General features: G+C 44.0%; 1 protein-coding gene across 1 annotated transcript in view; it reads right to left on the minus strand.

Annotated features, from left to right (window-relative positions):
* The window catches only part of LOC115464820 (hormonally up-regulated neu tumor-associated kinase homolog A-like), a 62,383-nt gene that overhangs the window by 15,703 nt on the left and 21,179 nt on the right, over nt 1–25,501 (minus strand). Inside the window, exons 4-8 of the mRNA XM_030195179.1 lie at nt 19,180–19,318; nt 18,850–18,977; nt 16,574–16,709; nt 10,354–10,531; nt 3,992–4,084 (exon numbers count right to left, since the gene is read on the minus strand). Coding sequence (XP_030051039.1) covers nt 3,992–4,084; nt 10,354–10,531; nt 16,574–16,709; nt 18,850–18,977; nt 19,180–19,318 — 674 coding nt within the window. The remainder of the gene's footprint in view (nt 1–3,991; nt 4,085–10,353; nt 10,532–16,573; nt 16,710–18,849; nt 18,978–19,179; nt 19,319–25,501) is intronic.

A 25,501-nucleotide genomic window follows, 5' to 3' on the forward strand; every position in this document is an offset into this window, starting at 1 on the left:
ACATCAGAAGAATTGGAACCTAGTTTGAGTTTACCTGGAGTTGGAGTGCTGAAACTGTTTGATGTTGTTGCCATTGCAGAGTTGGAGAATAAAGGTTTGAGTTCTTGTATAAACTATTGCCTAAAGAGTTGCTCCTGCATACAGAGGACCAAAGGGATTGCACTCCTGGAGAGTGTGAATGTCTCCCAAACCCTCAGATCACAGTTCTAGAACTTTAAACCCACTCCCAGCTCATCGTGAGTGTGAACTGGAACTAAGAGAAGAGTGGTGTGACCGTGTGTAAGTGGTGGAATTGTCCCTGCGAGCCCTGGGCTGGGAATTGAGCCTAGCCTGGGAAGGCACAATCCGGGGTACATATGGTAGACTGGCTCTCCTATATGCATTCCAGGACGCACCATGTGAGGCAGGGTGCCGCTATTTTGAATATAGTAGCGCCGGAGGTAGGAACAAATGGGCATCACTCCTGCCTCTTTTGAGGTACAAGTCTGGGTAGGGGGCTTCTGGAAGGATTGGGGGTGCTGCTAGACACCAGGGATCTTTTTTTAAATTGGGGAGAGGGGGAGGGAGAACACGCGACTGCTAGGGACTTTTGTGTAGATGTTGGGTTGGAAGCGGGGGCAGGGGGTGGATCAGATGGGTGGGGGAGCCCAGTAGACCACGACAGGGTGGGAGGCAGGTCGCTTGGGGCAGGTGGTTGGGTTGGAGTGAGAGAGAGGGTGTTGCTAGATACCCACTTTTCTCAACTATGCTGCCCCAAACCTGGTGCAAAACTTTTTTCTGCATCACAGTAAGAGCTCCTGCTGTAATTTTTTAAATGGCGGCAGGCTAATGGCAACATTAGCATACGGCCATTAATGAAAAAAAGAGAGAATAGGGACCCTGTTTACTAAGCCGTGTTAAAGGCACGATAGCATATTTAGCTCATGCTAATGCTAAAGACACCCATAGGAATATATGAGTGTCTCTAGCATTAATGCATTCTAATGTTTAGCGTGCACTAAAAATGCTAGTGTACCTTAGTAAACAGAGCCCTAGAGGGTTTTTACGGCCATGGTAATGGCCTTTTCCTGTGCAGGAATGGCCCACAGCTTAGTAAAAGGACCCTTATATTAAGGTAGGCTGGCGAGGGGCATGCCGAGCAGCCGCACATAACATGGCGGCTTCTGCCCGGCAGCTCCTGCGCCAGAGTGACCTTTCCTTTCCGGCTTCCCCATCGGCGATTGAGATGACGCGGCAGGAGACCCCCTTGCCATTGGTTGGGAAGCCAGAAGGGGCAGGGCTACAGGGGAAAGCATAAAAGCTGCCAACGAGGGCTAGGGAGCCTCTTGTTGGGTTTTGTTTATAAGAGTACGTACTAGTATTTATTCTTACTATTTAATGTATCTATCTATTTTTTTTCAATGACACATGATTTTTTTTTTATAGATCACTTTGGAAAGCCTGTTTTTAATATATTTTTGAACATATTAGATGTCTATACCCTGATTTTTTTTAATTTTTATTTATAAGCATTTCTATTTTTATACAAGACATTGCATTATTTGTACAGAAAAGATTGGTTATCTTAGAAAATTAAGCTAAGGAAAAAAGGGAAAGAAAAGAATGAACTCTATTATTATCTGTAACCAATCTCAAGTCCACAATAAGAGTCCAAGATTCCCAAACAGTGGAGATTTAGGAAATTTTTTAACACATTTGTAATCAGACGTGAACCAATTCCTTATTACATTAACTAGAGCTTTTTGATGTTATGAAAGCTGCAAGCTGAGAGGGTTCGTAATAAACATATTTAAAAGATTGGTATTTAACCACGCATTTGCAGGGGTATCTTAGGAAAAAGTAGCTCCCATCTGAAGCACTTCAGTTTTCATCTGGAGGAATTGTTGTCGTCTTTTCTGGGTATCTCTTGATATGTCCGGGAATATTTGAATTTTTAGACTTTTAAAGGTCTTTCCTTTATTTTTAAAGAACATCTTCATTATCCAGTTTTTATCAGAAGCCAACAAAGTGGCTGCTGTGACTTGTTCTGTATCTGAAGATTCTAGAAGCACAGATACATCTAGTGACTGATTTACTTGAGTTTGTTGGTTACTATCTTTTTTAACAGGAAGGTAATACACTTGTGTGAAGGGAGGGACACCCTCTTCCGGAACCTTCAGTATTTCTTTAATATAATTCTTTAACGTTTCACCAGGGAAACAGGGAAAACAGCAAATTGTTGAGGAAAATTCAAAAATCGCAAGTTATTACTTCTTGAGTAATTTTCAAGAAATTCTGTTTTCTCCCTCAGATTAGTTAAATCTTTCAACATATTACTTTGAAGCAATTGCATGTGCTGGAGGTTTTTCTCCTGTGATTGAACATTTAAGGTCAAAGATTTTAAACCTTCTTTAGTTTTTACTTCCAAAACAGTCATATCTTGACTTATTTTCTGTACCTGAGGACATAATGTTTTGCCCAGGTCAGCTATCAAGCACCATAAATTATCTAAAGTGACTTCTGAGGGTTTAACAAAAGAAACTGAAAATTGGGTGTTCGTTACCTTCGAACACTGCGTAGGAAATTCTCCCAAAGTAGTTGTACTTGTACTTGTAGTTTCTGTGTCCCCCGGTGCTGTAATCACTGTTTCAGATCTTATTTGAGGAGTTTGAAATCCTAAACTCCCCTCTGCTCCACGCAGATCACATTCTGCCTCTTGTCATGCTAGCCCTGGCGTTCCTTCCATATGCAGGGCTAGGGACACCGCCGTCAGGGAGCTGCTTCCTCTCGGCTGCGGGGGAGGGAGATCTAACATCAGGGCTGAGTGTAACCTCTAGCCCAGAGTTCCGCCGGGGGCCTCCATTAGGGTTACATATTTTGTCCTCTCAAAAAGAGGACACAAGCCCCGCCCCTGCCCCGCCCACACCCACCCCTTTCACATCCTCACCCTGCCCCCTGTCACATATTTCCCTACCCTCCCGCCCGGGTCACATATTCCCCTCCCCTGCCCCCCCCATCACCTCCCCTCCCCCGGTTCACCTCCCCTCCCCTTACTTACTATCTACTGCCCTGGTGGTCTAGTGACCTCTTTGGGGCAGGACAGAGCCCCCTCTTTCCTGCCCAGAGCTCTGACCTTGCCCTGCATCCTGTTGCTGTGATGGTCTCGGGATTCAAAATGGCCGTCGATAGTTGAAGTCTCGCGAGGCCGCTTCAACTCTCGGTGGCCATTTTGAATCCTGAGACCGTCACAGCAACAGGATGCAGGGCAAGGGCAGCACTCCGGGGCAGGAAAGAGGGGGCTCTTTCCTGCCCTGAAGAGGTCACTAGACCACCAGGGCAGTAGATAGTAAGTAAGGGAAGGGGAGGCTAGGATAGGCCCGCTGCCCGCCCACCCGTTTGTCCAGAAATCCGGACAAACGGGCGGACTGGCAAAACCCATCCGGACGCCCGAACATGTCCTCAAAAAGAGGACATGTCCGGGTAAGTCCAGACATATGGTAATCCTATCCTCCATCAACTCCTGGCTGAGCTAGCGGGCTGCTCACCGACGCCACTGGAATTGGGGCTCGCTGGATAAAAAGGTTCAATGGAGCCGGATTGAGCCACAGGGCTCCGCTGCTGAGAGGACACAGCAGCGGGTCGGCCTGGTCTCTTAGGCATAATTAAGGTCAAAAATCACAGGAGCTCACACTCGAGTCTGATTCAATCAGCGGCCATCTTGGACTCTATACCCTGATTTAGCTGTTTGGGCGAAACATGGCCATGTTAAGTTTTATTTTTGTCTTTTTAATTTTATATAATAAATTATATCTACCTCCAGCTTTTGTTTTTGGTGCATCACAGTCCCTACATGGTGTGTCTATTTTATAACTATTGTTTTTTTCTAATTTGAAAACTGATGAGGAGTTTTACAGAATCCTACATGTTGTAAGAGAAAAATCTACTTTTGTATACTAGAGTGCGATTCTTTTTACCTCGTGTACAGTGCAATAAATAGCAGTTATACAAGCACCTGGGTAGGAAGTTTTCTGACAAAAACATTACTTTGTGATGCTTCTTGCCATACGGTTCTGGATGGTGGATTCCATTCTTCAGGCTCTATTTTCTGAAATACAAAACATGGAATTTGACTCATTGGTTGAGATGTTTTAGAATTTAGAAGACAATAGGTACATTTTTGACGACAACGTTTTTGAATGAATTGTGGCACAAATAGTAATATGAGAACAAGTTTCCAAAGACTTGCAATGTGCATCAGGGGCGTAGCTGCTATGGGACCACGAGGGCCAGGGCCCCTGCAGATTTGGCCCTGGACCCCCCCCCTGCCAACGACCCTCTAAACCCCCCATCCCGCCCCCAACCCGCCATCGCCGTCTGCTACCTTTGCTGGTGGGGGACCCCAACCCCCACCTGCCGAAGTCTTCTTGCTTCGTTTCGTTTCTGAGTCTGTCTGACGTCCTGCTGCACGTACACAACATGCAGGACGTCAGACTCACAGAAACAGAACAAAGCCTTGCGATCTGCAGGACGTCAGACAGACTCAGAAACCAAACAAAGCAAGAAGACTTCGGCTGGCGAGGGCTGGGGTCCCTCACCAGCAAAGGTAGGCGATGGCGGGCGGGGGGTCATCGGCGGGCGGGCCACAGTTGTTGGAGGTGGTTCTGGCGGTGGCGGGGGGTGTCGGCAATGGCAGGCGGGCGGCGTTGGCAATGGCGGGGGGGTTGGCGGCGGCACTGGGGGGGGGGCTAAAATGTGCCCCCTCACCTCGGCTCTGGACCCCCCTAACGGCGAAGTCCAGATACGCCCCTGATGTGCATATATATGTGTTTTAATTTGTATTTTTGGTCAGTAAGAGAAACGACCCTTAAGGGTTATACAATCAGGAGAGCATCATTTTTACCTAATAAAAATAGTGCACATGAGAAATACCAGCTGTGATATTTTTGTTGTCATTTTCAGTTTTGTATACAAAAGAAAAATACTTTTAAAAGAGGCGGAGTACACAGATTAATATTAGTTGATATAAATATAATCAGATTAATGAAAAATGTCATAATTGATTTGGCTTTAAGGGGGTAATTTTGTAAGCGACTTGAACATGTAAAACAATATTTTATGTCTCCAGTGCGCATTTATGTCATTCCATGTGAAGTGGACTGGTGGTCCCTGCGCAACCATCACGGATTTCAATGAAATTTTCTGTGAACATTCATACATGTTCCCTATGAACCAGTGGCGTAGCCAGACTGCCAATTTTGGGTGGGCCTGAACCCAAAGTGGGTGGGCACAAAATTTTCTCTCTACCCCCCCCCCCCCCCCCAGCAAAATGTAGTCACACTTAGATGCATTTGTCACACAGGGTAAAGTGCTGCTTTTCAGTGCATCAGATTTCAGACAATTTATTTAATAGCCTTAACACCCTTTTCAGTGAGCTCCTGCCTCAGGTCAGTATAATGCTGTTACGGTATCCTCTCCTGACATAAGGAAGGAAGTATTGGTCTCTGAAACTTTATTAACACCATATTACTTTATCCTAAATTAAAAATAAAATTATTTTCTTTACCTTTGTTGTATGGCCATTTACTTTTTCTCATTGTGTTGCTCCCAGTCTCTAGATTCTGCTTTCCTTCGTTTTCTCTTGACTCTTCTGCCAGGGTTTCCTGGCCATTTGTCATTTTTCTCTCCTTTTCTTTGCTTTCTTCAATATTTTTCTGCCTCTCTCTGTGTCCAGATTTAATTCATTCTTACTATCCATTCTTTAATTTCCTTCATCTACTTATGGCTTTTCATCTTTTTCTCACCCTTGTTCTTCCCATGCCCCTTCCTCTTATTCTCCAATCTTTCACTACTCCCCCTTTCCATGCAGCAGCTCTCCTCTTTCTCTCCCCATCCTTCCAGTGTCTCCCCTCTCTCTCCCCATCCTTCCAATAGTCTCCCCTCTTTCTTTCTGCATCCTTCCATCCAGTGTCACCTCTTTCTCCCTACCCTTCCATCCAGCGTCTTCCCTCTTTCTCTCCCCATCCTTCCACCCATCTACCCTCTCTCCTGATCCTTCCATCTAATGTCTCTCTCCCTCCTAACCAGTGTCTATCTCTCTACCCTTTTCTGTTCAGTGTCCCTTCTCTCTCCACATCCTTCCACTCTCCCCTTTTTCTCTGCATCCTTTCATCCATCTCCCCTCTTTCTCTGCCATCCTCCCATCTGTTTTCCCTCTTTCTCTCCCCATCCTTCCATTTTCCCTCTTTCTCCCCATCCTGCCATCTGTTTTCCCTCTTTCTCTCCCCATCCTTCCATTTTCCCTCTTTGCCATCCTCCCATCTGTTTTCCCTCTTTCTCTCCCCATCCTTCCATTTTCCCTCTTTCTCTGCCATCCTCCCATCTGTTTTCCCTCTTTCTCTCCCCATCCTTCCATTTTCCCTCTTTCTCCCCATCCTGCCATCTGTTTTCCCTCTTTCTCTCCCCATCCTTCCATTTTCCCTCTTTCTCCCCATCCTGCCATCTGTTTTCCTCTTTCTCTCCCCATCCTTCCATTTTCCCTCTTTCTCTGCCATCCTGCCATCTGTTTTCCCTCTTTCTCTCCCCATCCTTCCATTTTTCCTCTTTCTCCCCATCCTGCCATCCATTTTCCCTCTCCCATTCAGGCCCACCAGCCCCAGCTCCCATTGCCGGCCACTGCTGCTTTTCCTGATGAGCAGCAGGGCAGCGCTACAAAAAGAAGAAGCGCTCAGCTGACTGAGCTGAGCGCCAACGCGTCGCTAACCAGACGAGAAAAAATGTTTTTAAAAAAAACGCGGCACTGCAGGCAGCCTCGAAGCATTGGCTGCTGGCTCTGCAGGCTCCTTCCGTCTCTTACGTCACTGCCCCTGCTTCGCTACAGGGGCAGTGATGTAAGAGACGGGAGGAGCCTGCACAGAGCCAGCAGCCAATGCTTCGAGGCTGCCTGCGGTGCCGCATTTTTTTAAAAACATTTTTCTTTTCCTTAGCGACGCGTTGGCGCTCAGCTCAGTCAGCTGAGCGCTTCTTCTTTTTGTAGCGCCGCGCGCCGCGGCAATGGGAGCTGGCGCTGGCGCTGGGCAGGCCTGGGCTGGAATTGGGTGGGCCTGGGCCCACCCAGGCCCACCCGTAGCTACACCCCTGCTATGAACACTGGTAAAGTTTTGTGTTCGCCGATGCAATACTTGCTGAGATTGTTCACAGAAAATGTCATCGAAATCCATGATGGTCGCGCAGGGACCACCAGACCACTTGACATGGAATGACCGATTGGCTGTAAGTATCTGCACACAAACTTAGGCATTCAGGGGGTCTTTACTAAGGCACACTCACATTTTTAGCGCACGCTAAAATTGGGCACGCTCTACACATTAGAGATGCCCAGAGGAATGCATTGGTGTCTCTAACCTATAGCGCATGCTTATTTTTAGCGTGTGCTAAAAACCTGAGCACGCCTTAGTAAAAGACCCCCTCAGAAAGCTACCGGTAGCAGAAGCGTGCAATTAGTGAGCAGTCTATGCACTTGTTCCAGTCTTGAGCCCTTACGCCAAGCCCCCTCCCTGCCCGTCTTCAAGTCTTTGCTTAAAGCCCACCTCTTCAATGCTGCGTTCGGCACCTAACCCTTACCGTTCAGTGAATCCAGACTGCCCCTATCGGACCGACCGTTCACTTGTCGATTAGATTGTAAGCTCTTTGAGCAGGGACTGTCTCTCTGCGCTGCGTAACCCTAGTAGCGCTCTAGAAATGTTAAGTAGTAGTAGTAGTACTTTGCTGCCTTGGTTTGTGTACTTTTGGACCCTCTCTTTTACTAGTAGAAGTTGTTTAACCTTTATTATTGTTTTATTAGTTGTTTGGATCCCAGATCAAAATCAACACAGATGTATTTATTTGGATTTTGCTCACACCTTTTCAGTAGTAGCTCAAGGTGAGTTACATTCAGATACTCTGGATATTTCTCTGTCCCAGGAGGGCTCACAATCTAAGTTTGTACCTGAGGTAATGGAGGGTTAAGTGCCTTGCCCAAGATCACAAGGAGCAGCAGTGGGATTTGAACCAGCCACCTCTGGATTGTAAGACTGGTGCTCTAACCACTAGGCCACTCCTCCACCCCCAAAGAATCTTGTTACTCTTTGGGGTTCTACATGGAATGTTGCTACACTTTGAAATTCTGCATGGAATCTTGTTATTCTTTAGAGTTCTAGAATATTTATTTATTTAGAGTTTGCTCACATCTTTCTCAGTAGTAGCTCAAGGTGAGATTACATTCAAGTTACTCTGGATATTTCTCTGTCCCCGGAGGGCTCACAATCTAAGTTTGTACCTGAGGCAATGTAGGGTTAAGTGACTTGCCCAAGATCACAAGGAGCAGCAGTGGGATTTGAACCAGCCACCTCTGGATTTCAAGACCAGTGCTCTAACCATAGCCGCCGAGAGGGGGGGGGGGGCAGGGGGGACAAAATTCCCCGAAGGGGGGGCCTGGCGCCGCAGTCCCACCCGCCCTCCGTCGTCGACCGTCTGGCCCCTGCATTGAAATCGCAGTCTCACCTCCATGAAAGCAGCGCTGCAGGCAGCAGAACGCCTCCCTTCGGCCCTCCTTCCCTCCCTGTGTCCCGCCCTCGTCTGACGTAACTTCCACGAGGGCGGGACACCACGAGGGAAGGAGGGCCGAAGGGAGGCGTTCTGCTGCCTGCAGCACTGTTTTCATGGAGGTGAGATGCGATTTCAATGCAGGGGGCCCAGCCCGGTGGCGGACGAAGGGGGGGGGAGCGGCGGTGGCGACCTCAGGGGGGGGGTGGAGCGGCGACGGGCAACGTTGGGGGCAGTGAGGGGAGGGGCCCCGGGGGCGGCCTTGCCACAGGCCTGGCCCAGTCTCTCGGTGGCCCTGGCTCTAACTACTAGGCCACTCCTCCACTCCATATAAAGGCCAGTATATCTGTTTTTTCCAGCATTCCTTCTGAAAAGATTAGAACAATAGGGGGACACTTTTTTGTAAAGGATTTTTTTTTGCGCATAAACACTGTTTTGCGCATGTAAAAGGTTAAGCCTATGGATTAGCTGCATAATACAGTTAGATCGATGACATGCTATCCATTTTCTGAAGTGACTGCTCAAAATTCAATGCAGTTCAATCTGGATACTAGTTGGATAGTTGGAGTTATATTCTACTTCCACGAGTATTATGTTATTGGATGACACTGCACCCTACGGCTAGGATGGTCTTTGTAATCTTACCAAGATTGATCCAGCAAGCAAAGAATCTCTTTATATTCTAGAACTACCTCTTGATTCTGGGGGGCATGACGTCAGCTAATAGTTACAGGGTCAACCCAAGGGTATCTGACATTCTAGGTGAACCTTGAGCCATGCAACCCCCCCCCCCCCCTGAAGGGCAGCTCAGGGGCCCTTTTACTAAGTTGTGGTAAAAAGTGCCCTGTGCTAGCAGCAGGGGTCATTTTTGCCACATGCAGAGGCCCTTTTTACCGCAGTGGGTATAAAGGCTGAAAAAAGAAATGGCTATGCGGTAAGATTTCACTTACCGTGTGGCCATGGCTCCCGCACTAACCGGCAATAACCGGGTAGCATGCGGTGCTGCCCGATTACCACTAGGTTAGCACCTGTGGAAATATTTTTAATATATTTCTGTTAGCGCCAGAAATGCCATGTGCTGTGGGTGGAACTACCGCTGGTGCCCATGTTGGGCCAGCAGTAGTTCCAGATTGGCGCACAGTAAGCCCACGGTGAGCTTACTGCTGCTTAATAAAATGGCCCTCCAAAGTCTTCCCGCCCATAGTCCAGCATCTCCCCTTCCACTCCCTACTCCTCCAGGGAGCCAACATCTCCCCTTCTCTTCCCTAACCTCCACAGGGTTTACTGCTGCTTTGTAAAAGGGCCCCTCAAAGTCTTCCCTCCCATAGTCCAGCATCTCCCCTTCCCTTCTCCACCCAAGCTGGTCAGCATCTCCCTTTCCAGTTCATCTCCCTAACCCTCAACTGTCCAGCATCTCATCACCCATTCTCTACTCCCTGTGGCCAGCATTCCATCTCCCCTTTCCTAGCACTTCTCATGTCCAACATCTCATCTCTATTTCCCTACCTCCCCTCCCCCCATGTCCAGCATCTTCCCCTTCTTCCCTTTACACCTGCTGCCCCCGTTACCCTATCTGCACCCAGACTCAGGAATGCGCTCACTGTAATTGAAATACAGCATGGGGCTTTCCAGCACAAGCCTGTGTTTCCACAACTGCTGAGTCTTACCCCCTCTGAAACAAATATCCTGTTGGAAGGGGCGGGAATGAAAGGGCTTGAGCACAGATCTATATTGAAAGATCCCACCCTGGCTTACAGCTGCTTTGAAGTGCCGCCCACATTCTGCTTTGCTTACCTTCATGGTTATGTGTTCTTTTTGAAACTTTAGCAGCTTTTTCAGCAATAGGCAATAAGAAGCCATGACTGGAGATGGCCTGTTATTTATCAACACGTTGATAACTTCTGAAAGGCTAAGGTCTAAGTTTTCAGTCATGTAATCTAAAACAATCGTGTTTAGCTCATCTGGACGAAGTCTGGAATGAAAAAAAAAACAATATCTTGTTCAGACAAAGGAACCTGTGTGGTCCTAAAAGTTGGTTTACTATAACACACTTTGGTTGATATTTAGAAGATATCATGATGTAAAGATTCCAGTTTTCTCCTTCATATGTAGAACCATTAGAACTCCAATACCATTCCATTCTGTACATGTTAAAAACATTGAAATAATATTCACATTCTTATTTTCACTTTTTGCCCATACATACAAGTGATGTGAGAACGTTTCCCTCCTCTGAATGTCCCTTATTATTGTATATATGTCAACTGAATGGTTTCTGATCTTAAAACAAAATGTGATATTAGACAAAGGGAACCTGAGTAAACGTATAATAGCTTTTAAATTACTTCATTTATTTAAGGAACAAAGGTATCCAATATCCATGTCATTCATGTGAGAAAGTAACTGCCCCCTTAGTTTCTCAAATCAACCAATTGACCAAATTTAATTGATAATTAGATTCAGTTGATTGAACACAACCGGGCTTGACTTCAGCCAGCCCTGTTGAATCTAAATCTCACTATACTGTATATTTTGCCACCCCAAAAAATTGCCTCACCAGCTTTTTGTCACCCCAAAATCGGTACACTTCCCGCTGTGAGTCTAGCATTGCCTCATCTCTCTCTTCCTCCCCCATTCTTTCCTGAAGGTCCTGCATATCCCCTTCTCCTCCCTCTATGTCCGTCCCCCTCCCCCCCCAGGCAGGAATACAAACGTGTCCTTCCCTCTGTCACAATCACTTTTGCTGCATGGGCAGGAAATGGCAGAGGGAAAGAGGCATCAGAGCAACTAGAGAGACCCTGATGTAAGCAGTGCCGGTGAAAGCAAAAGTTTGTAGGGCCTGTGCCTAGGTGATGGGGGAAATACTGCAGATAGGAGGAAGGAAAAGGAGATGGAAAATGCTACACATGGATGAATGAAAAAGGAAGAGGGGATAAAGGTGAATGAAGGGAGGGGGAAATGCTGCACTTGGATTGGAGGGAAGGGAAGGAAGAGAGGGAAATGCACTTGGTTAGGAGGGAAGGGAGAGGAGGAAATGCACACGGATGGAAGAACAGGGAGAGGGGAGAAATGTGTATGGATGGAAGGGATGGGAGGGGGATTGCTGCACGTGATGCAACTTGTTGCTAAGTTTAGGGGACAGGTGATATGGGTGTTGAACATCTTTGTTCCTTAATAAATTAAGTAATAATTTAAAAACTGTGATATGTGTTTGCGCAGATTCCCTTTGTCTAATAATACATTTTGCTTAAAGATCAGAAACCATTCAGTGTGATATATATGCAATAATAGGGGAATTCAGGAGTGAGGGGGTAGGGGGTGGGGTCATTTTCACAACATAAGAACATAAGCATCTTCATACTGGGACAGACTGAAGGTTCATCAAGCCCAGTATCCTTTTTCCAACAGTGGCCAATCAGGCAAGATCCTAAAAGAGTAAAACAGATTTTATGCTGCATATCCCAGGTATAAGCAGCGGATTTTCTCAAGTCCATCTTAATAATGGCCTGTGGACTTTTAGGAACTTGTACAAGCCTTTTTTAAACTCTGCTATGCTAACTGCTTTTACCACATTCTCTGGCAACGGATTCTAGACTTTAATTACACTTTGAGTGAAGAAATATTTTCTCTGATTTGTTTTTAATTTACTACTTAGTAGCTTAATTTCGGTCCCCTAGTCTTTGTGTGTTTGGAAAAAGTAAATAAGCGAATTATATGTACCTGTTCCACTCCACTCAGTTATTTATAGACCTCTGTCATTTCTCCCTTTAGCTGTCTCTTTTCCAAGCTGAAGAGCCCTAGCCTCTTTAGCCTTTTCTCATAGGGAAATTCTTCCATCCCCTTTATCATTTTTGTCACCCTTTTCTGTATGTTTTCTAATTCCGCTATATCTTTTTTGAGATGCAGTGACCAGAATTGCACACAGTATTCGAGGTGCAGTCGCACCATTCAGCAATACAAAGGCATTGTAATATTCTCAGTTTTATTCTCCATTCCTTTCCTAATAATTCATAATATTCTATTTGCTTTCTTAGCCACCGCTGTACACTGACCGGCGGGTTTCAACGTTATCAACAAAGACAACACCTAATTCCTTTTCCTAGGCAGTGACTCCTAATGCAGAACCTTGCATCGTGTAGCTATAGTTTGAGTTCCTCTTTCCTATATGCATCACTTTGTACTTGCTAACTCCTGTAGAGAAAGAATTTCATCCAGAAGTACTAAAATAGTTGGTGCCTTCATTTCAAGTCATTTCTCAGGAGATTCAATTTCTCAGAAAAAGTTAGCAAATGTAGAGATCCTTTTACTAAGGTACGCTGAAAAATGGCCTGCGCTATTGTAGGTGCATGTACTAGATTTCATGCAGGTCCATTTTTCAGCACTCCTGCAAAAAAGGCCCTTTTTTTGGCCAAAAATGGAGGTGCGGCAAAATAAAAATTGACGAGTCCATTTTGGGCCTGAGACCTTACCGCCACCCATTGACTTAGTGGTAAGGTTTCACGCATTAAGTGGGCGGTAATCATCAGCAAGTGTACACTGCCAATTACCGCCCGGTTAGCGCCAAGCGGTAGAAAATAAAAAGTATTTTCTGACGTGCGTATTGGACGAGCATAAAAAAATGAAGAAATTGCTGAGTTAAATCAATCCCAACAACTTCTGTCTGGGAGAGTTCAAGCGCACAAAGAAAAATCTGAATTGCAGGGTGGTGAAATAAAAAAATTACAAAGTTCTACAGGAACAATTATTCATGGTTAGGAAACTGGAATATCTAGGTAATCAAATGAGGAGGAACAATTTAAGATTTCTCAATTTTCCTAAATCACCTTTGATCCCTGCAATTGACGTGTTGAAAAAATATTTTTAATGAAGTTCTGGGAGTTCCAAAGGAAGGCTTTCCACCCATTGTAAAAGCTCAATGTATATCCGGAATTAAAACCTTACCAACGGAACCTCAGTCTGAATTAAATGTAACAGAATTTTTGGAAAATTCTTTAGAAGTAATAACTGGAAGAACAACTCTTCTTGTTTCCTTTGCATTTGAAACGGAGAGAAATAATATTATTTCGATTATACTTCAGACATATGACTGCACAATTTCTAGGAACTAAGATGCAAATATTTCCTGACCTTAATAAAGATACACAAAAAAGAAGACGTGAATTCATGGGACTGAAACCAAGAATTCTCGCCTTGGGTGGAACTTTTCTATTAAAATTTGCGTGTAGATGTTTAGTATCCTTAAATTCGATTATATATTTTTTGATCCGAAGAAAATGCAGGAATTTATACTAGTTAAAGAAATGCCTGGTGGTCTTGTTCTGAATGCTCCAACAGGTTAATAATGCTGATAATCGTTAGTAGGTGTTTTCCACCCCCCTCCCATCTCTGATTGTTTTGTGCTTTAATTCCTCAAATATCATTTCCTTGTATCTTGTCTTACTATCTGGCACAGATTTAGAAGTTTAATTTCCTCACCTTGTTTTAAGGGCTTATATTATCTCACTAAATTCAATGATATCTATATTTCAAAGTATTTATGTAATGTCAATGTAAACAATGAAACTCATTAAAAAAAATGAAATTACCGCCTGGGGCATGCAGTACCCTGGCGGTAGTTCCCATTTGATGTGCGTTGGACATGCGTAGGTGCCTACGCACGTTAGTAAAAGGGTCCCTTAGCAACAGAAGCGAGCATACTTGTGTCAGGAGTTAAATCAGCAAAGACCTTAATCAGTGCCAGTAACGATTCTAGGTCGGTTGCCACCCGGGGCGGATCGCAGATGCGCACTCCCCCCCCGGGTGCAGCACGACCCCCCCCCCCCCCTCCTGGCACAATGGAGTGGAGGAGTGGCCTAGTGGTTAGCTGGTGGACTTTGGTCCTGGGGAACTGGGTTCGATTCCCACTGCAGGCACAGGCAGCTCCTTGTGACTCTGGGCAAGTCACTTAACCCTCCATTGCCCCAGGTACAAATAAGTACCTGTATACAATTTGTAAGCCGCATTGAACCTGCTATGAGTGGGAAAGCGCGGGGTACAAATGTAACAAAAAATTAAAAAAAATAAATGACACCCCCCCAGTGCATCAACCTCTCCTCCCCCCCCCTCCCCCCCGAGTGCATTCTTGGCTGTGGGAGCAGCCGCGCAGCTCTCGGCTCCCTCTGCTGCGGAACAGGAAGTAACCTGTTCTGGGGCAGAGGGAGCAGGGAACCAGCGGAGCTGACAGGCGCGCGGCTGCTCTCTGCACCCCTCCAGCGGCGTGCACCCGGGGTGGACCGCCCCCACCGCCCCGCCCTTGGTACGCCGCTGATCGTGCAAACCTTAGTTCATACTGTATACACAAAAGCAATTAAACAGAAAAATCATACATTTTATTTTAGTTAAGGAATTGAATTTAAAATAAAGATTGCATGTAATAAACATTAAAGGATAAAAATGTTCTACTTTTTACTGGCAACAAGTTTATGCAGTTTTCATTTCACTGACTTTGCGTGATATTAAAAGAGTTACACTTCCATTTTGAAAATTTCCCAGGCAAAGTACACACAAATTATTTTCTAAATCCTGCCTGAACCCTGACCCCACAAACACCTCCCCCCACAGTGGTAAAGGATGTGTGAAATTGCACCGTGTGTATACTGTAACCTACATATAAGGTGGGCAACTTTCTAAACGCGTATTTCTGCAGTCAAACCACTGTTCCACCTGTGAAAGTGATTTTGAAAATTATTCTCATAGGGGTAGTATCTCCAAATGGAGTAGTTTTGCATATACCATGTCAGGAATGAACCCTACTCACAAGCCAGGATATGTTTTTATTCATTGCCTAACTTTTCATTCCCTTTCTCTTTCTTCTTAACTCTCTTTCTCCCTATACCCTGACAATCTTATTTTCCTCATGACTCCCCCAAAGGTTTCTTTCTCTTTCCTTATATCATGTCCTCTTATCTTTCCTTTTATCCTGCCCCTAAACCCACCTCTCGTGTCTTCTTCCTCCCTATGTTTCCTTTCCTCTTCAAGTGGGAGAGTGGTACATTTGCAGGAGGGGGTGGAGGGGGATATTTTTTGGAGTAAGGCAATTTTCAGGATGGTGGGGGCAGTTGCAGAAGAGCAAGTTTTTGGGGGGTGGGGTGGTTTGCTGGGGGGTGGGTTTGATGCCCTATTTTTATTTTTTACATTTGTACCCCGCGCTTTCCCACTCATGGCAGGCTCAATGCGGCTTACATGGGGCAATGGAGGGTTATGTGACTTGCCCAGAGTCACAAGGAGCTGCCTGTGCCTGAGGTGGGAATCAAGCTCAGTTCCTCAGTTCCCCAGGACCAAAGTCCACCACCCTAACCACTAGGCCACTCCTCCACTCCCCTTCCTCCCCCCCTTCCAAGTTTACTACTTTATTACTACTGCCATGACCAAATCCTGCCATCTTTCTTACCCACTTCCCCATCCCCTACCACATACACTGCCTTTTTTTCTTCTTTCCACTTCACGGAGTCTGGATACTGGTGTTTCTGATCCCAGCATGCCTCACTCTTGCCTGATTTTTGAGTGAGTAGATTTTTGCTGGAAAAGTAGGCATGCAGATTTGAAAATTCCATCTATGAGTGTAATTTTCTTTTCCTGGAAATACCTCCTCACAGTGCTGCAATATGCACAATAAGGCATCTGGCGATATTATAACTATTAAGGGAAAGCTGGGTTTTTTTCTCCTAAAGTTTGTAACCCCTGACGCAGCCATAGGGTAAAACGTGGCCACATCGGGTGACTTGCCCAGCACATCAGCACTTCTGGTCTGCTTTTTATTTGCTGCTACGTTGGTTTGCAGATCATCACCTCTTTTGCTGTAAGTTTGATTTTTAAACAACAGCATTTATGTGGTCAAGAATGCATAAGTGCTTTTCAATATTGGCCTAAATATATTTAGCATCGACACAAGTTGGACTTAGAATAGAAAATCCTTCCTGATGCCCTGCTAAAACCAAGTCGGGTAGCCTCTTCATCAGGATGTGCCACACATTACCTGTTTTTATACGTGATGGAATTTAATGGTTTCCTGATAAACCCTTCATTCAGCCATTTGTCTTTCATTGCTTCCTTCACTGTAGGCCGCTTATCTGGATCAGGTTCAAGTAATAAATGCATAAAATGTACAGCTCCTGTAAAAAAAATGAGAATACATAAGAAAAACATAAGAAACATGAATAGCTAGACTGGGTCAGAGTAGACCAATGGTCCATCAAGCCCAGTATCCTGCTTCCAGCAGTGGCCAATCCAGGTCACAAGTACCTGGAAGAAACCCAAATAGTAGCAACATTCCATGTAGAATTTCAAAAGGTAGCAAGATTCCGGAATCCCATATAGTAGCAACATTCCATGCTACCAGTCCCAGGGCAAGCAATGACTTCCCCCCATGTCCGCCTCAATAACAGACTATTGACTTTTCCTCCAGACACTTGCCCAAACCTTTAGGTTGCCCATTCAGGCCAATATTTTCTTATGCAATTAAAAAAAGTGTACAAATTAAAGGTATTTTTAAACATTTTTTTCCGGTTCAAAAATAGCTGTGAGAAAGACATTTTTTGGGACGTTGTTGGCGAAACACCTCAGTTTAGACTTAAATGACTGTTCCATTTCTACATATTTGTTTACGATTGTATGTGCAAGCCACTGCACAGTATTACTATTGCTGCATTCTAGCACCACAGTGGCAATGATGTTGAAAACCAGCTGATGGTGTTTGCACTACAAATAAGGAGTGTTGACAACATATAAGTAAGGAATATACAGCTACTAGCTAGAAATACGCCAGTTTTTTTGTTTGGGAATATCGTAAATATATTTCTGTTTATCACTGAATTCTCTATAAGCTGTAGTATTTTTTTTTTATTATTTTTAGGTCTTGTAAATCATTCACTTTTGTTATCATCAATGAATTACTAGTACATTGCAGGTAAAGTTTAATGACATGTATACTGTCCAGCTTATTTTCGAAGGAGAAGGGCGGCCATCTTCTGACACAAATCGGGAGATGGGCGCCCTTCTCCTAATGGCGGCCAAATCAGCATAATCGAAAGGCGATTTTGGCTGGCCTCAACTGCTTTCCGTCGCAGGGCCGGCCAAAGTTCAAGGGGGCATGTCGGCAGTGTACCGAAGGCAGGATGGGGGTGTAGTTAAGAGATGGCTGTCCTCGGCTGATAATGGAAAAAAGAAGGGCGGCCCTGACGAGCATTTGGCTGACTTTACTTGGTCCCTTTTTGTTTACGACCAAGCCTTGAAAAGGTGCCCGAACTGACCAGATGACCACCGGAGGGAATCGGGGATCACCTCCCCTTACTCCCCCAGTGGTCACCAACCCCCTCCCACCCAAAAAAAAATTAAAACCCATTTTTTGCCAGCCTCTATGCCAGCCTTAAATGTCATACCCAGCTCCATGACAGCACTATGCAGGTCCCTGGAGCAATTTTTAGTGGGTACTGCAGTGCACTTCAGGGAGGCGGACCCAGGCCCACCCCCCCTACCTGTTACACTTGTGGTGGTAAATGGGAGCCCTCCAAAACCCATCTGAAACCCACTGTACCCACATCTAGGTGCCCACCGTTACCTTTTAAGGGCTATGGTAGTGTTGTACAGTTGTGGGTAGTGGGTTTTGGGGGGCTCAGCACACAAGGTAAGGGAGCTATGCACCTGAGATCAATTTGTGAAGTCCACTGCAGTGCCCCCTAGGGTGCCCGGTTGGTGTCCTAGCATGTGAGGGGGATCAGTGCACTACAAATGCTGGCTCCTCCCATGACCAAATGGCTTGGATTTGGCCGGGTTTTGAGATGGCCGTCCTTAGTTTCCATTATCGGCGAAAACCAATGGCAGCCATCTAAGTGCAGCCATCTCTTAGGTGTACCCAAATGTTGAGATTTGGCCATCCTCGATCGTATTATCGAAACGAAAGATGGCTGGCCATCTTGTTTCGATAATACGGTCGGGGACGCCGCTTTACGGGGCTGTCCTTACAGATGGCCGCACTTAGAGATGGGCGCCCCCGTTTGATTATGCCCCTCCATGTCTACTAGCAATTACAAGACACAAGTGTACTGAAATAGCTACAGTTTTACAAAGCTAATTGTATTGACTGTGTGCAATATCGAACAACAAAGGCCATGGCCCATGACACAATATAAAGCACCTTCAGTGAATTCCATCATCTTAATAAATAAATAAATAATAAATAAAAGAATATGGGCTTCCTCTCATTTGCCAGGTGGGACTTGCTAGCATGGCTTTGTAAAAGAAGCCCTGAATTACCTGAAGAAGTATCCGGAGGAATAGGGCTGATCTCACCATTCACCATCTTCTGATGAAGTTGTTTTATATTGAATGGCTCAACGGTAAAAGGCAACGTACCAGTTAGCATAGCAAACATGCTAACTCCTCTGCAGACAGAAACAGAGAACATTCCATCTATAAATACCTCAAACTCTCTTGCCATTTGCCTTCTGAGAGGCCTTCTACAGTTTCACTTGACTTAGTACACAATGATTTCTAATAGCAGTTGCAGAACCTTGACTTTATTTTTCACTATTGTCCTCATGTTCTTTTCCTTTTTGAATTTAATCTTTCTAAGGATCTACTTACATTGACCAGACATCCACTTTTGGACCATATTTTTTATGTGCTAATAGTTCAGGGGCAGCGTATGCTGGACTTCCACATTGGGTATTTAACAGCTCTTCAGAAAGGCTCTCAAATTTCAGAGTGTTACTCAGCCCAAAATCTGCAAGACATAAGGAAACAAAGAAAAATCCTTCATCCCATTGAAATACAGTATCTAGTCAAGGTACGATCATAAATCAATTTTGAGGAATTGTGTGCCTGGATCGAGCCTGTGTCCCATTCATTGCTTGTGATTTTTCTACTCTTTCACACTTCACATACAATTCAGAGCTGGAGAAACTGAGAAGAATTATAATAGATCTATAGCCACTACTCAAGGAGGATGAATTACTGAAATAAATATTCCACATTTCATCTATGCTGGCCTTTGGACAACCACCTAATCTGAAATAAAAATTAGTGAAAAACAAACTCCGAACAGAAACTGAAAAACAGAATGGCACACAACGCTACAATATACCAAGCTACAAACTGTGCCAGCACATATCACAGGACCCCACAGTTGCTCACATAGGAAAAACATTCAACATAAGGGAATCCTACACATGGTCATCGTCAAATGTAGTATATATTGTTCAATGCAAAAAAAATGTGAAAAAGGATGTTATGTTGAAGAGACAGGCCAAATGCTTAAGACAAAACTGATCCTACACAAACACACCATTAAACACCACAGTTCTAGCCAGGGTGACACCTCTGGACGGCAGCATTTTGTAAGACTAGAGCACTGCGTAATGACTTTATGGTGAGAAAACAAGAGCAAAATTTTAAAACCGTACAGGAATGTAAAACCTTTGAAGTTAAAATTATAAAATATTTTGACACCCACTAGAAAGGGCTTAACAAAGGTTGCTAGGCTGTATAGAGAGAGGTGTGACCAGCAGAAGAAAAGAGGTTTTAATGCCCCTGTATAAGTCATTGGTGAGGCCCCACCTGGAGTATTGTGTTCAGTTTTGGAGGCCGTATCTTGCTAAGGATGTAAAAAGAATGGAAGCAGTGCAAAGAAAAGCTACGAGAATGGTATGCGATTTGCGTTACAAGACGTATGAGGAGAGACTTGTTGACCTGAACATGTATACCCTGGAGGAAAGGAGAAACAGGGGTGATATGATACAGACGTTCAAATATTTGAAAGGTATTAATCCGCAAATGAACCTTTTCCGTAGATGGGAAGGCGGTAGAACTAGAGGACATGAAATGAGATCGAAGGGGGGCAGACTCAAGAAAAATGTCAGGAAGTATTTTTTCATGGAGAGAGTGGTGGATACTTGTAATGCCCTCCCGGGGAGGTGGTGGAGATGAAAACGGTAACGGAATTCAAACATGCGTGGGATAAACATAAAGGAATCCTTTTCAGAGGTAATGGATCCTCATAAGCTTAGCCAAGATTGGGTGGCAGAGCCGGTGGTGGGAGGCGGGGCTAGTGCTGGGCAGACTTCTACAGTCTGTGCCCTGAAAATGGCAGATACAAATCAAGGTGAGGTATACACAAAAAGTGGCACATATGAGTTTATCTTGTTGGGCAGACTGGATGGACCGTGCAGGTCTTTTTCTGTCGTCATCTACTATGTTACTCACATAAAATTATACTGTTTTGTCACCCTCTGATCACCCATCCATCTCATCCTGTTTCTCACCCCCTACTTCCACCTTTCTCCATGAGACTGTCATTGGAGTGCTTTTATATTTCACTTATATATTCTGATATTTATCATCTTTTGCTCATTGCTGATCTGAAGAAGGTATTGCCTTCGAAAGCTAATCAAAAAATGTATTGTTAGTCCAATAAAAAAGTATCTTATTTTCTTTTCTTTGTTTTGTTTTATACCTATTTATTACTGTTAGTGGAAGAAAAGAGCAGAGTGTTTGAAATAAAGTGGCACATAGAGACATCCCCTGAAGAAGCATAGGGTGAAATGGGTCCCTGTTGAGACAGTCTCCATTAAAGTTAAGTGCCTCTTTTCTTCCTGCAGTGATAATTGATTTGAAAATATGCATTGAGTTATGCTTATGAGGAATGTTAGAAGTATTGATATTGGATCTCAGTCTATATGAATTAGTTTTAAGAACAAATTTTGAAGGCAAAATAAAAAAACAAGGATAATATTGGCTTAAATAAAACAGAGGCTTTTAGCCGATGATTGAATGAGTCGGATGCCAATACGACTGGCGAGAAAGTTGTTTCCAGTCAATGAAAAACAGAGGCCCTCCTTGAAGATAAAGAAGTAAAAAGAAAAATATAACAAAATATAACAATTATTATATGAAAATAAAAGTATAAATCAGACTGAGATTTAAGATGTATTTAAGGTGAAATTGGATTTTCCATTATTGGATATCGGTATTATAACATTTAAGAAATCATAATACAAAAAAAAAAAAACCCGGGGTATCAAATGAACTATTAGCCTTCAAACAATTTTAAATTAGTACAATACAAAAATAGAAGGCTCTTATAAAGTACACATAAATGAGAACAAAATTATTTATTGAGAAACAATCGCATCTAAAACACACCCCAGAAATCTTAATGACTTGGTCACAAGAATAAAGCTAATCACATGATTGAAGGAAATGAAAACACATTCCCCCTTCAATTTATGCAAGGATCTTAAAATGAAATCACAACCCCATTTTAGAGGTTATACAAATAATACAATTAGCTACAATACTTAACATTGCTGTTAAATCCTAACTATACAGTTACTACATCACAGCCAGTACAGAATCCTTTAATTTTGTTTTATTTTTGTTACATTTGTATCCTGCTCTTTCCCATTCATGGCAGGCTCAATGTGGCTTACATGGGGCAATGGAGGGTTAAGTGACTTGCCCAGAGTCACAAGGAGCTGCCTGTGCCTGAAGTGGGAATCAAACTCAGTTCCCCAGGACCAAAGTCCACCACCCTAACCACTAGGCCACTCCTCCACTCCTCTAAGCAATCTTAGCCTATCGGGGGCCATCAGTATTTGTTCCATGCATTCAAAAAACGATCCATAATTAGATCTAAATGATACCAGCTGTACTCTAAAAGGATTTTAAATCAACATCTTGGTTCTCTCTCAGCCTCTAAACATTGCTAGAAGCAAAAAGGAAGATAAAGCAAATAATGAGAGAAAACAAACACTGTTCCAGTGGCGTAGCTACAGGTGGGCCTGGGTGGGCTGTGGCCCACCCAATTTGGACTCCGGCCCACCCAAAATTGTGGCACTCTTGCTGTGGCTGGTGGGAATCCCCAAACCCCACCAGCTGAAGATTTCCTCCTCAGGCAGCCAATGCTCTTCCAAACGGCAGCAGGCACCACACACTGGCCCCTCTGCACATGCTCAGTTTTCACCCATGTGGAAGCACTGAGCATGTATGGACTACTGGCAGCGGTGTCAGCTCAAGTCAAGTGCTGCCAGCTGCTGTTTGGAAGAGCACTGGCTACCGGAGGAGGAAATCTTCAGTTGGTGCAGTTTAGGGATCTCCAGCAGCCCAGGTATTTAATATTTTGTATTTGAGGGTAGGGGAGAGGAAGAATGCAGAGAGCAGAGTGGAGAGGGGCCAGGAGGGGCTGAATTCCGTGCCCATCCATTTTGAGCTCAGGCCCACCCAAAATTGGCTGTCTGCCTACGCCCCTGCACTGTTCAGATCCTTCAAGAGATCCTTTGGCAGTTTAGAAAGCACTTCCACTGTTTCCCAGCAGAGCTTCAATTCAGCCTCTTGAACTGAGGTCCTTCATGGCATCCCCATTCAGTTGAAAGCAGATCGACATAATTAGTAAGCTTGTAGATACAAATGCTTGTAAAATCCCAAGCCAAGAAGAAAATCGAGGGTGGCAGAGATCTTCATATATATATAAGTCTCCACAAACCACAATCCAATCTTCAGATATGAAAGTTCTCACTCGACACAGGTTATCAATAGAAATCAAACAAAATAAAACATGGAAAAGAAAATAAGATGATACCTTTTTTATTGGACATAACTTAATACATTTCTTGATTAGCTTTCGAAGGTTGCCCTTCTTCGTCAGATCGGAAATAAGCAAATGTGCTAGCTGACAGTGTATATAAGTGAAATCATTCAAGCATTACTATGACAGGGTGGGAGGATGGGGGTGGGTAGGAGGTATGCATGGGGACATCAAAGCATATCATTGATATTCTAACAGGATGGGTGTGGGTAGGTGAGGGGTGGGGTGATCAACAGAGACATATAGCTTTATGGTTTATAATAGGCTAGGAACCCCAGATCCTTGTTAAGTCCTTTCTGTTGGGTGTTAAAATATTCAATCATTCTGACTTCGAAAGCTAATCAAGAAATGTATTAAGTTATGTCCAATAAAAAAGGTATCATCTTATTTTCTTTTCCATGTTTTATTTTGTTTGATTTCTATTGATAACCTTAAGAGTGGACTAACAAGGCTACCACAATCCTCACTCGACACAGAAACTGTGTTTCATTTAGGCTTCATCAGGAGTGAGACTATAGATCAAGATCTAAAACCATACAAATGCAACATTTAATCAAGGACCATTGTTTCCCACAAACCAAACTTAAAAAACCACTCTAAAGAAGTTATTTAATATCAATTAAACTCACAAAACATGATCGGCATAGCAAGAGCAGATAGACTCAAAACAGTCCCCCAAGGAACTGCAGCCCAAGGTAAGAAACAAATGCATGTGCCAGAGAGCACAGCTGTGCTTTATATAGAACCAGGGCTTTTTTTGAGGGGTTACTTGGGGGTACTGAGTACCGGCACCTTTTCCATTGTCTGCTAAAATTGACCCATGGACCCCAAGTTTTAATGAAAGAGCTCAGGCTCTATACACCAATTCTGTCTTATCATAGATTCTGTGACTGGTCGCAGGGGGCCTGGCTATTGTGGGGTGGGTCCCTCAGTGATCACCCCACCCTTGAAGGGTGGCCTAGCATTTGAGTACCGGCACCTTTTTTGCTAGAAAAAAAATGCACTGTATAGAACTCTCCTCTTAAAGCAAAACAAGTCAATGTATCAACAAAACCAAAATCATTTTCAAACTACCAATCTATATCTCTGTTTAGTCCCAGAGGGGAAATAGTATTCCAGTGATAAATCAGACGTTCTTTTCTTTCAACATAGTAGATGACGGCAGAAAAAGACCTGCACGGTCCATCTAGTCTGCCCACGATAAACTCATATGTGTATACCTTACCTTGATTTGTACCTGTCTTTTTCAGGGCACAGACCGTATAAGTCTGTCCAGCAGTATTTCCCGCCTCCCAACCACCAGTCCCGCCTCCCATCACTGGCTCCGGCACAGACCCCATATAAGTCTGCCCTCCCCCATCCTAGCCTCTCAACCACCAACCCCTCTTCCCCCCGCCACCCAATTTCAGCTAAGCTAGCTGAAACATCTCCCCCTTTGGGGTAAAGACTCTTCTAAATAAAACTACAAATTACAAGTCCCTTAAGGTTTGTCCAGCATTATTCCAATGGTCCACAAGAGGCAGATCTCTCTTCCATTGACTCTAATGTTACTTAGATGACAAGCAATATGCTGGTTAATTTTCAACCTAGTCTGTCCTATATGCCAAACAGAGCAGGGACATTTATTTGCATACACTACTTGACTGGAATTACAGTCAGTTATGGACCGCAAATAAAATATTTTCCTAGTATGCGGATTAACTGCTGACTGTGTAGTCATTAACACTGCAAGAACCCCCAAGGGAGAGACAAGAAGTTACTAAAAAAGATACTAACTAATGACAGAGCAGTAGTGGGAGCTTAATTATGTTCTAAACTGGATTTAATTTTATTTATTTTATAGTTTATAATTTGTAAGAGGTGCAAGAAGGGGAGTTCAGTATCGGCTGAACCTTCAGCCGAGCACTACTTCAGTGAGTCACACCGCCACAAGAGTGGCTCACATGAGAAGCTACAGTAGCCCCCATGGCCACTCCTTTAATCTGCAAATACAAATTCTTGTCAAACATGAAATAATTTTTAAGAATCACCATGGAGACCATAGCAACCAATAAATCTGCATGATGGGTTGATATTTACAGTTCATTAACTGATCATTTGATAACATTAATGGCACCCTGTTGAGGAATATTTGTATATAAAGAATTAACGTCCATAGTCACAAGAATAGGTGGAGAATCAGCATTCAATACTATACCTTCTAATTGTTGGATTTAATCACCCGAATCCCTCACAAATGAGGGAATTTTACTAACCAAAGGGCACAAAACCAGTTAGCAACCACTGCGAATATTTAGCGGACATAATTGATTATCTGCTGAGTAT

This window comes from Microcaecilia unicolor, chromosome 3, assembly GCF_901765095.1.
Source record: "Microcaecilia unicolor chromosome 3, aMicUni1.1, whole genome shotgun sequence".
Lineage (NCBI taxonomy): Eukaryota > Metazoa > Chordata > Amphibia > Gymnophiona > Siphonopidae > Microcaecilia > Microcaecilia unicolor.